At 44.1% G+C, this 14624-nt stretch overlaps 1 protein-coding gene across 1 annotated transcript; it reads left to right on the top strand.

The window, feature by feature from the left end:
- The first annotated feature begins 1260 nt into the window (after nucleotides 1-1260).
- Nucleotides 1261-13280, top strand: LOC115142365 (coiled-coil domain-containing protein 42-like). The gene is made up of 7 exons (XM_065000734.1): nucleotides 1261-1340; nucleotides 1485-1590; nucleotides 1680-1784; nucleotides 1987-2187; nucleotides 6744-6965; nucleotides 10330-10491; nucleotides 13215-13280. The coding sequence occupies exons 1-7, from the start codon at nucleotides 1261-1263 to the stop codon at nucleotides 13278-13280; spliced, it is 942 nt and encodes a 313-aa protein (XP_064856806.1).
- The last annotated feature ends 1344 nt before the right edge of the window (nucleotides 13281-14624 follow it).

Raw genomic sequence — 14624 nt, 5'->3', positions numbered from 1 at the left:
TAGCCGACACAGCCAGACGGTCAGGCTCTTGTTTCTACCAGTAGCCGACACCGCCAGACTGTCAGGCTCTTGTTTCTACCAGCAGCCGACACAGCCAGACTGTCAGGCTCTTGTTTCTACCAGTAGCCGACACAGCCAGACTGTCAGGCTCTTGTTTCTACCAGTAGTCGACACAGCCAGACGGTCAGGCTCTTGTTTCTACCAGTAGCCGACACAGCCAGACTGTCAGGCTCTTGTTTCTACCAGTAGCCGACACAGCCAGACTGTCAGGCTCTTGTTTCTACCAGTAGCCGACACAGCCAGACGGTCAGGCTCTTGTTTCTACCAGTAGCCGACACAGCCAGACTGTCAGGCTCTTGTTTCTACCAGTAGCCGACACAGCCAGACTGTCAGGCTCTTGTTTCTACCAGTAGCCGACACAGCCAGACGGTCAGGCTCTTGTTTCTACCAGTAGCCGACACCGCCAGACTGTCAGGCTCTTGTTTCTACCAGTAGCCGACACCGCCAGACTGTCAGGCTCTTGTTTCTACCAGTAGCCGACACAGCCAGACTGTCAGGCTCTTGTTTCTACCAGTAGCCGACACAGCCAGACTGTCAGGCTCTTGTTTCTACCAGTAGCCGACACAGCCAGACTGTCAGGCTCTTCTTTCTACCAGTAGCCGACACAGCCAGTCAGGCTCTTGTTTCTACCAGTAGCCGACACAGCCAGACTGTCAGGCTCTTGTTTCTACCAGTAGCCGACACAGCCAGACTGTCAGGCTCTTGTTTCTACCAGTAGCCGACACCGCCAGACTGTCAGGCTCTTGTTTCTACCAGTAGCCGACACAGCCAGACTGTCAGGCTCTTGTTTCTACCAGTAGCCGACACAGCCAGACTGTCAGGCTCTTGTTTCTACCAGTAGCCGACACAGCCAGTCAGGCTCTTGTTTCTACCAGTAGCCGACACAGCCAGACTGTCAGGCTCTTGTTTCTACCAGTAGCCGACACCGCCAGACTGTCGGGCTCTTGTTTCTACCAGTAGCCGACACCGCCAGACTGTCAGGCTCTTGTTTCTACCAGTAGCCGACACAGCCAGACTGTCAGGCTCTTGTTTCTACCAGTAGCCGACACAGCCAGACTGTCAGGCTCTTGTTTCTACCAGTAGCCGACACCGCCAGACTGTCAGGCTCTTGTTTCTACCAGTAGCCGACACCGCCAGACTGTCAGGCTCTTGTTTCTACCAGTAGCCGACACCGCCAGACTGTCAGGCTGACTGTCAGACATGGACAATAAAAAGGCAGCAGAGGATCTGACTGATTACTTTAAAACATTCTTTGGGAACAATCTTCAAAAAGAGCTACTGTAAGTACTACTGCAAGTAGTATAGAACATCTGCAGGATTTGTTTTTCCGTTGGGATACGCTCCTTACCTAAATAAATGCTGAAGGAAGCTGTACATTTACACAATAAATTACATTGAGTTGTTTCTGTGTTGTTGTTTATCAGGAAAGCTCCCCCATCCACTGATGATGTCTTGGCTCCCACCACTCACCTCATCAGGAAGAGAAGAGAGGAGCTGGACATACACAAGGCCATGGAGGCCCTTCAAGAGGTGATACACACGCACGCACACACGCTTGCACACGCGCACACACTGACTTCTGACCCTTTGCCCGCTCCTCCTGTGTCTGTGTGTATCAGCACTTTACCATGACCCTGATGGCCCAGCGTGTCAGAGATAAAGAGCTGAAGGAGAGGGAGGTTAACTTAAAGGAATACCTCAGTAACTTCAACACATTTCTCCAGGTAAGTGGAGAGGCCTGATAGTAGGACCTTAGTAGTAGGACGTCTCAACCTATTGCATGTTCTGACTCTTTCAACCAATCACATACTTTATTGGCTTATTTTAGGCTTGTGTATCAGTTAATATTTTCCATTGAACTCAGAGACAGTAGTTCCACATCACACAAACTGATTCCACTCAGCAATCCCCTCCTGCCTTTTTCAGGAGAATAAATGGAAAAACGGCCGTGCGTTGAAGACAGCAGTGAAGGAGAGAGAGCTAGCTCGTCAGAAAGCAGCGAACCTACTCTCCCTGAGACAGGAGCTTAAGGCTTTCACTAAAGAGAGAGAAAAGATTGCTGCTCATGTAGAGAAACATGAAATCTACCCCCGCTTTCTAGATAAAGTGGTCAAAGCCAGCAAGCAGGTATTTTATTTATTTATTTATTTCACCTTTATTTAACCAGGTAGGCAAGTTGAGAACAAGTTCTCATTTACAATTGCGACCTGGCCAAGATAAAGCAAAGCAGTTCGACACATACAACGACACAGAGTTACACATGGAGTAAAACAAACATACAGTCAATAATACAGTATAAACACGTCTATATACGATGTGAGCAAATGAGGTGAGATAAGGGAGGTAAAGGCAAAAAAAGGCCATGGTGGCAAAGTAAATACAATATAGCAAGTAAAACACTGGAATGGTAGATTTGCAGTGGAAGAATGTGCAAAGTAGAAATAAAAATAATGGGGTGCAAAGGAGCAAAATAAATAAAATAAATACAGTAGGGAAAGAGGTAGTTGTTTGGGCTAAATTATAGGTGGGCTATGTACAGGGGCAGTAATCTGTGAGCTGCTCTGACAGTTGGTGCTTAAAGCTAGTGAGGGAGATAAGTGTTTCCAGTTTCAGAGATTTTTGTAGTTCGTTCCAGTCATTGGCAGCAGGGAACTGGAAGGAGAGGCGGCCAAAGAAATAATTGGTTTTGGGGGTGACTAGAGAGATATACCTGCTGGAACGTGTGCTACAGGTGGGAGATGCTATGGTGACCAGCGAGCTGAGATAAGGGGGGACTTTACCTAGCAGGGTCTTGTAGATGACATGGAGCCAGTGGGTTTGGCGACGAGTATGAAGCGAGGGCCAGCCAACGAGAGCGTACAGGTCGCAATGGTGGTTAGTATATGGGGCTTTGGTGACAAAACGGATTGCACTGTGATAGACTGCATCCAATTTGTTGAGTAGGGTATTGGAGGCTATTTTGTAAATGACATCGCCGAAGTCGAGGATTGGTAGGATGGTCAGTTTTACAAGGGTATGTTTGGCAGCATGAGTGAAGGATGCTTTGTTACGAAATAGGAAGCCAATTCTAAATTTAACTTTGGATTGGAGATGTTTGATGTGGGTCTGGAAGGGGAGTTTACAGTCTAACCAGACACCTAGGTATTTGTAGTTGTCCACGTATTCTAAGTCAGAGCCGTCCAGAGTAGTGATGTTGGACATGCGGGCAGGTGCAGGCAGCGATCGGTTGAAGAGCATGCATATAGTTTTACTTATATTTAAGAGCAATTGGAGGCCACGGAAGGAGAGTTGTATGGCATTGAAGCTTGCCTGGAGGGTTGTTAACACAGTGTCCATAGAAGGGCCAGAAGTATACAGAATGGTGTCGTCTGCGTAGAGGTGGATCAGAGACTCACCAGCAGCAAGAGAGACATCATTGATGTATACAGAGAAGAGAGTCGGTCCAAGAATTGAACCCTGTGGCACCCCCATAGAGACTGCCAGAGGTCCGGACAGCAGACCCTCCGATTTGACACACTGAACTCTATCAGAGAAGTAGTTGGTGAACCAGGCGAGGCAATCATTAGAGAAACCTAGGCTGTCGAGTCTGCCGATGAGGGTGTGGTGATTGACAGAGTCGAAAGCCTTGGCCAGATCAATGAATACGGCTGCACAGTAATGTTTCTTATCGATGGCGGTTAAGATATCTTTTAGGACCTTGAGCGTGGCTGAGGTGCACCCATGACCAGCTCTGAAACCAGATTGCATAGCAGAGAAGGTATGGTGAGATTCGAAATGGGCGGTAATCTGTTTGTTGACTTGGCTTTCGAAGATCTTAGAAAAGCAGGGTAGGATAGATATAGGTCTGTAGCAGTTTGGGTCAAGGGTGTCCCCCCCCTTTGAAGAGGGGGATGACCGCAGCTGCTTTCCAATCTTTGGGAATCTCAGACGACACAAAAGAGAGGTTGAACAGGCTAGTAATAGGGGTGGCAACAATTTCGGCAGATAATTTTAGAAAGAAAGGGTCCAGATTGTCTAGCCCGGCTGATTTGTAGGGGTCCAGATTTTGCAGCTCTTTCAGAACATCAGCTGACTGGATTTGGGAGAAGGAGAAATGGGGAAGGCTTGGGCGAGTTGCTTTGGGGGGTGCAGTGCTGTTGACCGGGGTAGGAGTAGCCAGGTGGAAAGCATGGCCAGCCGTAGAAAAATGCTTATTGAAATTCTCAATTATGGTGGATTTATCAGTGGTGACTGTGTTTCCTATCTTCAGTGCAGTGGGCAGCTGGGAGGAGGTGTTCTTATTCTCCATGGACTTTACAGTGTCCCAGAACTTTTTTGAGTTAGTGTTGCAGGAAGCAAATTTCTGCTTGAAAAAGCTAGCCTTGGCTTTTCTAACTGCCTGTGTATAATGGTTTCTAGCTTCCCTGAACAGCTGCATATCACGGGGGCTGTTCGATGCTAATGCAGAACACCATAGGATGTTTTTGTGTTGGTTAAGGGCAGTCAGGTCTGGGGAGAACCAAGGGCTATATCTGTTCCTGGTTCTAAATTTCTTGAATGGGGCATGCTTATTTAAGATGGTTAGGAAGGCATTTAAAAAAAAATACCCAGGCATCCTCTACTGATGGGATGAGATCAATATTCTTCCAGGATACCCCGGCCAGGTCGATTAGAAAGGCCTGTTCGCTGAAGTGTTTCAGGGAGTGTTTGACAGTGATGAGTGGAGGTTGTTCGACCGCTGACCCATTACGGATGCAGGCAATGAGGCAGTGATCGCTGAGATCTTGGTTGAAGACAGCAGAGGTATATTTAGAGGTCAAGTTGGTTAGGATGATATCTAAGAGGGTGCCCATGTTTACGGCTTTGAGGTGGTACCTGGTAGGTTCATTGATAATTTGTGTGAGATTGAGGGCATCAAGCTTAGATTGTAGGATGGCTGGGGTGTTAAGCATATTCCAGTTTAGGTCGCCTAGCAGCACGAGCTCTGAAGATAGATGGGGGGCAATCAGTTCACATATGGTGTCCAGAGCACAGCTGGGGGCAGAGGGTGGTCTATAGCAGGCGGCAACGGTGAGAGACTTGTTTTTAGAGAGGTGGATTTTTAAAAGTAGAAGTTCAAATTGTTTGGGTACAGACCTGGATAGTAGGACAGAACTCTGCAGGCTATCTTTGCAGTAGATTGCAACACCGCCCCCTTTGGCAGTTCTATCTTGTCTGAAAATGTTGTCGTTTGGGATTAAAGTTTCAGAATTTTTGGTGGTCTTCCTAAACCAGGACTGAGACACAGCTAGAACATCCGGGTTGGCAGAGTGTGCTAAAGCAATGAATAGAACAAACAAAGGGAGGAGGCTTCTAATGTTAACATGCATGAAACCAAGGCTATTACGGTTACAGAAGTCATCAAAAGAGAGCGCCTGGGGAATAGGAGTGGAGCTAGGCACTGCAGGGCCTGGATTCACCTCTACATCGACAGAGGAACAGAGGAGGAGTAGGATAAGGGTAGGCTAAAAGCAATAAGAATTGGTTGTCTAGAACGTCTGGAACAGAGAGTAAAAGGAGGTTTCTGGGGGCGATAAAATAGCTTCAAGGTATAATGTACAGACAAAGGTATGGTAGGATGTGAATACAGTGGAGGTAAACCTAGGTATTGAGTGATGAAGAGAGAGATATTGTCTCTAGAAACATAATTGAAACCAGGAGATGTCATCGCATGTGTGGGTGGTGGAACTAATAGGTTGGATAAGGTATAGTGAGCAGGACTAGAGGCTCTACAGTGAAATAAGCCAATAAACACTAACCAGAACAGCAATAGACAAGGCGTATTGACATTAAGGAGAGGCATGCTTAGTCGAGTGATCATAAGGGTCCAGTGAGTAGAGAGGTTGGTTGGGGTAACGACGATTCAGACAGCTAGCCGGGCCATCGGTAGCAAGCTAGCATAGGATGGAGGTCTTTTTTTAGCCACCTCGTGCGTTTCCGTCGGTAGGATTAGTGGGGTTCCGTGTGGTAGAGGGGATGAATCCAAATCACACAAAGGTAATGAGAGATATGATAAGATGGAAGAGACCATCTCCCCGTAGAGGGGGTTCCGTGTGGTAGAGGGGATGAATCCAAATCACACAAAGGTAATGAGAGATATGATAAGATGGAAGAGACCATCTCCCCGTAGAGGGGGTTCCGTGTGGTAGATGGGATGAATCCAAATCACATAAAGGTAATGAGAGATATGATAAGATGGAAGAGACCATCTCCCCGTAGAGGGGGTTCCGGTTTGTACTGTATAGTTGAGGAGGCAGTGTGAGCTAATTCTCTGGTCTGATGTTGGCTTGGTGGAACTGACACCGATACTGAGATTTCTAAGACTCTCCATGAGTTTGTAACATATTTAATGGAACTAACTCCCATTATTAAGCCATTGAGAGAAGTATGTGGTAGATAGTCAGGTCAGGTCAGGTCAGAGGTGGCCAATGCTATCCATAAGGTTAAACTAATAAACTGCTCATCATGATGTGTAATGGTCGAATCAGAGGTTTTAGAGCAGGGCTGGAACAAAAGCCTATACACCAAGTAGCTCTCCAGGAGGAGGATTGGCCATCCCTGACCTAACCTGACCCTCAGTCTAATAGGCATGGGTGGAGTGAGTACCCCAAACCTAGAATAACCATTTTGTGAACCTTATTCTAACTGTGTTAGAATCCTCTCAGTTCCAGGAGGCGTGGCAGGTGATGTCCAGGGTGGACAGTCTGGTCCAGACCAGGGAAGAACTACTGACCAGCATCAAGCAGAACCAGGAGTGTTGTGAGACGGCCCGGACCCAGCTGACCCAGTACCTGGAGCAGAACGACGACCGCCTGCTGCACTACAACAACAGGCTGGCCAAGCTACAGAGGATTCTGGACAGAGTACGCAGTGAGACCATGCTATGGGTGAGGGGACAGCAGTGAACAGACATGAGGCTGTGCAGATCAATCAGCATGGTGATTGATCTGCACAGCCTCATGTCTGTTCACTGCTGTATTCAACCTTTATTTCGAGACCTGGGTCTCTTTCATAGATGAGTCCTATATACACATCAATATACACTACACACATCACTACACACCTCAATATACACATCAATATACACTACACACATCACTACACACATCAATATACACTACACACATCACTACACACATCAATATACACTACACACATCACTACACACCTCAATATACACTACACACATCACTACACACCTCAATATACACATCAATATACACTACACACATCACTACACACCTCAATATACACATCAATATACACACATCACTACACACCTCAATATACACATCAATATACACTACACACATCACTACACACCTCAATATACACATCAATATACACTACACACCTCAATATACACATCAATATACACTACACACATCAATATACACATCAATATACACATCAATATACACTACACACATCACTACACACCTCAATATACACATCAATATACACTACACACATCACTCACTCAATATACACTACACATCAATATACACATCAATATACACTACACACATCACTACACACCTCAATATACACATCAATATACACTACATCACTACACACATCAATATACACATCAATATACACTACACACACACACCTCAATATACACATCAATATACACTACACACATCACTACACACATCAATATACACTACACACATCACTACACACCTCAATATGCACATCAATATACACTACACACATCACTACACACCTCAATATACACATCAATATACACTACACACATCAATATACACATCAATATACACACATCAATATACACACACACACTCAATATGCACATCAATATCACACTACACACATCACTACACACACATCAATATACACATCAATATACACTACACACCTCAATATGCACATCAATATACACATCAATATACACACACACCAATATGCACATCAATATACACTACACACATCACTACACACATCAATATGCACATCAATATACACTACACACATCACTATACACATCACTTTACACATCAATATTTACACCAATACACAAAAAGCTAAACACAATCATAGAAAACAAACACATTTTCCAGTAAAAAGGACCCCAAGCAGCCTTTTGTAGAGTAAAATAAAGGTTGTATTGCCCGAGAGGCACCAAACTTCAGAACGTCTTGGAGATCATTTCACAAGCAAGGTGCTAAAAAACTAAAAGCAGATGTATCTAACTCTGTGGAGATCAAGAGTTAACCATACCTGACACTGGCTCTGGAATGTCTGTAAGTTTAACCATTTTTAAATTTTACTAGGCAAGTCAGTTAAGAACAAATTCTTATTTTCAATGACAGCCTAGGAACAGTGGGTTAACTGCCTGTTCAGGGGCAGAATGACAGATTTGTACCTTGTCAGCTCGTGGATTCAAACTTGCAACCTTTCGGTTACTAGTCCAATGCTCTAACCACTAGGCTACCCTGCCGCCACAATGAAGTAAGGTATGGAGGAAATTCATGCAGGGGGGATTTATAAACCAAATGAGTGCATTGCATTGACCTACAGACTTCAAAGAGGGTTAGTCTACCTTTTGATACAGAATACATTGATGTGTACTGAACCTATCGCACGGAACAAAGCAAAGTGGCAGCTGCATTCATATAGACAATATCTCCATAGTCTATAACCAGTATGAATGCTGACTGAATTATTTGTTTGCTGCTATTTAATGAAAGGCATGACTTATTCCTATAAAATAAGCTCATTTTAATTAATAATTTCTTAACTAACTCATCAACATAATAGCTTTTCGCCAACCCAGATACCCAGATGTATATAAGCGGTCATCAAATCAAATCAAATGTATTTATATAGCCCTTCGTACATCAGCTGATATCTCAAAGTGCTGTACAGAAACCCAGCCTAAAACCCCAAACAGCAAGCAATGAAGGTGTAGAAGCACGGTGGCTAGGAAAAACTCCCTAGAAAGGCCAAAACCTAGGAAGAAACCTAGAGAGGAACCAGGCTATGTGGGGTGGCCAGTCCTCTTCTGGCTGTGCTGGGTGGAGATTATAACAGAACATGGCCAAGATGTTCAAATGTTCATAAATGACCAGCATGGTCAAATAATAATAAGGCAGAACAGTTGAAACTGGAGCAGCAGCACGGTCAGGTGGACTGGGGACAGCAAGGAGTCATCATGTCAGGTAGTCCTGAGGCATGGTCCTAGGGCTCAGGTCCTCCGAGAGAGAGAAAGAAAGAGAGAAAGAGAGAATTAGAGAGAAGGCATTTAAATTCACACAGGACACTGAATAGGACAGGAGAAGTACTCCAGATATAACAAACTGACCCTAGCCCCCCGACACATGAACTACTGCAGCATAAATACTGGAGGCTGAGACAGGAGGGGTCAGGAGACACTGTGGCCCCATCCGAGGACACCCCCGGACAGGGCCAAACAGGAAGGATATAACCCCACCCACAAAGCACAGCCCCCACACCATTAGAGGGATATCTTCAACCACCAACTTACCATCCTGAGACAAGGCCGAGACAAAGCGGTGACACAATCAATGAGAGCACGATCCAATGTACATATGTATAAATCATCAACATTTGTTACATGATTTGGAGAACAACAAAGGCTTTCTACAAAGCAATGAAGGCAGAGACTGGTCAGCGTGGGGGCAAGAGCATACACAACAGTGTCATCTGCATAACGTTGTACTGTATGTAAAACATTTTTTTACAGATAGACCAACATTGTTTAAATAGACAGTAAAAAGTACAGGACTAAAATCGATTCCTGTGGGACACCCTTCGTAAAATGAAGGAAACCTGAAAAGATTAAGCAAATCAGCCGCAGTTGATTTATTTTTTACATCAATCTTAACCCATCTAGTAGATCACAAGTAGAAAGTTGTTGAAATGAAAACAAAGATTCAGTAGAAGTTGACTGATCTCCCACTGAGCCAACTGTAGGTTTGGAGAGGGAAGAGCAGTCGACTGATTGGTTCAATTAAACCACAATTTCTTTCAAATAAAAAGCCTGCAGAGATAAAATGCTGATTAAAAGCATCACTTATCTCATTTTTCTCAGTAACGATTCGAGAGTCTGACACAACTTGCTTAGGCAGGAAAGGGGATGGAATTCCTAGGCTTCAGTGTCCTAACTGTTTTCCAAAATATAGACATGAGGGCTGCACACACAGACCAGTCTTTCCTTTAACTCTCTCATCTCTCCCTCTTCATGTGTGTTTCTTCACTCAGGAGTCCCGGTGGGCTCACATCCAGAATTTGGCAACTACGAAGGCCATGCTCCTGGGCACCATCAAGTTGGCCACCGCCAACCTGTACCAGACTACCAGCAAGAAGGCCCAGGATGGGTGGGGCGAGGTCGCTCTGAAGGACACTCTCAAACAGCTGGATAAGGTGTGTGTGTCTGTGTGTGTGTTACCATGCTAAATGTGCAGTTTAGTAACAGGCTGTCTACAGACCACTCTGCAGATATACTGTAACTATTTATATTTGTTATGTCACTGAAGATCCTTCTGGGAAAAATAAAGTTAATCTATTAAATTCAGTTCTATTCTATTCTATTGTCTTGGCACTGTTGTACAGAATGTCCTAATGACATATCAGACAATAACTTACCAGAAACCTTATAGGCTATCAATGACTGATCTTTCAAACGATGTCGTTCACCTGCAGGTTCAGAAATTCCTCTCCAACCTCATCTGTATTTGGGAGGAGGTCATCCAAGTACAAACAAGACAACATGTCCAACCCTAACCAGCCTTACCCTGAATCATATTCACACTCTAAAGCCTCTTACTAAAGACTGACATAAAAGGACCTGACTTACCTGTCATTTAAGACTATTCATTCAGTTGATCTAAAATACAGTAGGATTACTACAGATAATAGTGAGTTTCTCACAGTGACCAGTAGAGGGGGCCATTGTTATTCTGAATAGACAGTGTTTAAACTAGGTAGTTCTCTCTTTCTCCCTCCTTCTCTGCCTCTCTCTCTCTCTCTCAATTCAATTCAATTCAATTCAATTCAATTCAATTCAAGGGCTTTATTGGCATGGGAAACATGTGTTAACATTGCCAAAGCAAGTGAGGTAGACAACATACAAAGTGAATATATAAGGTGAAAAACAACAAAAATGAACAGTAAACATTACACATACAGAAGTTTCAAAACAGTAAAGACATTACAAATGTCAATGTCATATTATATATATATATATATATATACAATGTACAAATAGTTAAAGGACACAAGATAAAATAAATAAGCATAAATATGGGTTGTATTTACAATGGTGTTTGTTCTTCACTGGTTGCCCTTTTCTTGTGGCAACAGGTCACAAATCTTGCTGCTGTGATGGCACACTGTGGAATTTCACCCAGTAGATATGGGAGTTTTTCAAAATTGGATTTGTTTTCGAATTCTTTGTGGATCTGTGTGATCTGGGGGAAATATGTATCTCTAATATGGTCATACATTGGGCAGGAGGTTAGGAAGTGCAGCTCAGTTTCCACCTCATTTTGTGGGCAGTGAGCACATAGCCTGTCTTCTCTTGAGAGCCATGTCTGCCTACGGCGGCCTTTCTCAATAGCAAGGCTATGCTCACTGAGTCTGTACATAGTCAAAGCTTTTCTTAATTTTGGGTCAGTCACAGTGGTCAGGTATTCTGCCGCTGTGTACTCTCTGTTTAGGGCCAAATAGCATTCTAGTTTGCTCTGTTTTTTGGTTAATTCTTTCCAATGTGTTAAGTAATTATCTTTTTGTTTTCTCATGATTTGGTTGGGTCTAATTGTGCTGTCTCTCTCTCTCTCTCTCTCTCTCTCTCTCTCTCTCTCTCTCTCTCTCTCTACTACTGCCTCTCCTCCTCTTCCCTTCCTTCCCCTCTCTCCCACTCTCTGGTCTTATAACTGCAATAACGAACTAAACAAATGAAGTATATATGAAGTGTGGTCTCTCAGGGAGCCAGTCAGTGGCCTCATTATGATGCTGTGACAGTCTTTAGAATCCAGAGACAGACTGCAGAGTCAAAGAGCCAGTCAGGGGCCTCATTATGATGCTGTGACAGTCTTTAGAATCCAGAGACAGACTGCAGAGTCAGAGAGCCAGTCAGTGGCCTCATTATGATGCTGTGAGAGTCTTTAGAATCCAGAGACAGACTGCAGAGTCAGAGAGCCAGTCAGGGGCCTCATTATGATGCTGTGACAGTCTTTAGAATCCAGAGACAGACTGCAGAGTCAGAGAGCCAGTCAGGGGCCTCATTATGATGTTGTGACAGTCTTTAGAATCCAGAGACAGACTGCAGAGTCGGTAGTCAGTAGGAGCTCAGGCTACTTTGAAGGCTACAGTGTGGGTGGTGCTCTAAGCATGTTAAAATGTTCTCATCTGGCACTAAATATGCATTTGGCAACTAGTGAAATGCAGGCATAAACTCATACAAATGAGACACGCCAACTGCTCTACTGCCTACGTTCTCCTGGTGCTGTTCAACACAAGCACAAAGTGATGAAGACTAGATGTGACATGTTCACTGTGTACAGGTTGCAGGTATATTGCTTGAAAAATGAGACTGATTATTAATTATGTGCCTCTGCTCATAAGTCAGATAGACTAACAGAACGTGAACAGCGGCGCTCCCTTTCTCTATGTGACAGGACCTAGATGTAGCGTTATGAGCAATGATATATACAGTACCAGTCAAAGGTTTGGACACACCTACTCATTCAAGGGTTTTTCTTTATTTGTACTATTTTCTACATTGTAGAATAATAGTGAAGACATCAAAACTATGAAATAACACATATGGAATCATGTAGTAACCAAAAAAGCGTTAAACAAATCAAAATATATTTTATTGTCACGTTGGTATGAGGAGATTCGGGAGACAGGCGCAGGAATGCGTAATAGTGTTTTTCATTCAGCCCAAATTACGGCGTGCCGTGTAAAGGCACAGGGACAAAGACCAAACAAACACACAACTTAACACAGGGTAGAAACCCAAAACAAAAGAGCGAGGAGTACCTTTAATAAATACATGTGGAATAGGTAACAGGTGTGCACAATGAAAGTTCCAGAGGGATCTGTGACAGTAACCCCCCCCCTCGACTATCACCGGCCTCGAGGGCGATCACAGGAACGCAATGCGGGTCGATGAGGAGCCGATGCAGCTGACAAAGTTGCGTCGTTAGACGGACCCATTGTGGCGACGTCGGCCGGCCCAGTTGCAGTTGCCGAAGTTGCGGCGGTGCCGGACGGACCAATCGCAGTGTTGTCAGACGGGCCATTCCTGCTGTCTCCCTCAAAGGTCGATTATACTGTCACGTTGGTATGAAGTATCGGGAGACAAGGGCAGGAATGAGTAATACGTTTTTTTTTCAGCTCATATTACGGCGTGCGTGTAGAGGCACGGGGACGAAGACCTAACAAACACGTACACAAAACACAGGGTTGAAACCCAAAACAAAAGAGCGAGGAGTACCTCTAAGAAATACACACAGGATGAGACCCGTAATCATTCACAAGGGCACGAAAGCCCAAAATACACAGCACAGGTACTCACATGCGCTAACGGACATTGTAACAATAATCAACAAGACCATGGAGAAAAAAGGGAACATATATAGAAATACAATCAGTGGGAATAGGGGACAGGTGTGTGCAATGAAAGTTCCAGAAGGGATCAGTGACATTTATATTTGAGATTCTTCAAAGTAGCCGACCTTTGCCTTGATGACAGCTTTGTACTCTCTTGGCATTCTCTCAACCAGCTTCACCTGGAATGCGTTTTCAACATTTTGAAGGAGTTCCCACATATGCTGAGCACTTGTTAGCAGCTTTTCCTTCACTCTGCGGTGCAACTCATCCCAAACCATCTCAACTGGGTTGAGGTCGGTGATTGTGGAGGCCAGGTCATCTGATGCAGCACTCCATCACGCTCCTTCTTTGTTAAATAGCCCTTACACAGCCTGGAGGTGTGTTGGCTCATTGTCCTGTTGAAAAACAATTGATAGTCCCACTAGTCCCATCCATTCATCTACTCTGCGTATCACAAAGACACACTAGTTGGAACCAAAAATCTAAAATGTCCAGATTTCCACCAGTCTAATGTTCATTGCTTGTGATTCTTGGCCCAAGCAAGTGTCTTGTTCTTATTGGTGTCCTTTAGTAGTGGTTTCTTTGCAGCAGATTCACAGTCTCCTCTGTCCAAACCGTTGTCTGGTACTGTATATATACTGTAAGGACAATGTATTTAAGTCGTTTTGTTGTTGTTGTGGGGACAGTAATATTAGCACTTTCTAAAAAATTATACTTCAAAGAAAAGTTCTTTATATGTATTTACATTTTTTATCGTTAGCTCACATAATATAATTTAGAAATATGCATTAAGATGTCTGTAATAGAATACATGTGAATTTCTATAGCTTCCAAAATATTTCTGACAATGGTGGGGGAGTCCCCAGATGAATGCATGGTGGCTTAAATAAAAGTGGTTATGAATCATTGGTTATGAGTCAGGGTTATGAGTCAGGGTT

This window comes from Oncorhynchus nerka, linkage group LG15 (assembly GCF_034236695.1).
Source record: "Oncorhynchus nerka isolate Pitt River linkage group LG15, Oner_Uvic_2.0, whole genome shotgun sequence".
Taxonomy (NCBI): Eukaryota; Metazoa; Chordata; class Actinopteri; order Salmoniformes; family Salmonidae; genus Oncorhynchus; species Oncorhynchus nerka.
This window is presented reverse-complemented; position numbering and strand designations above follow the sequence as displayed.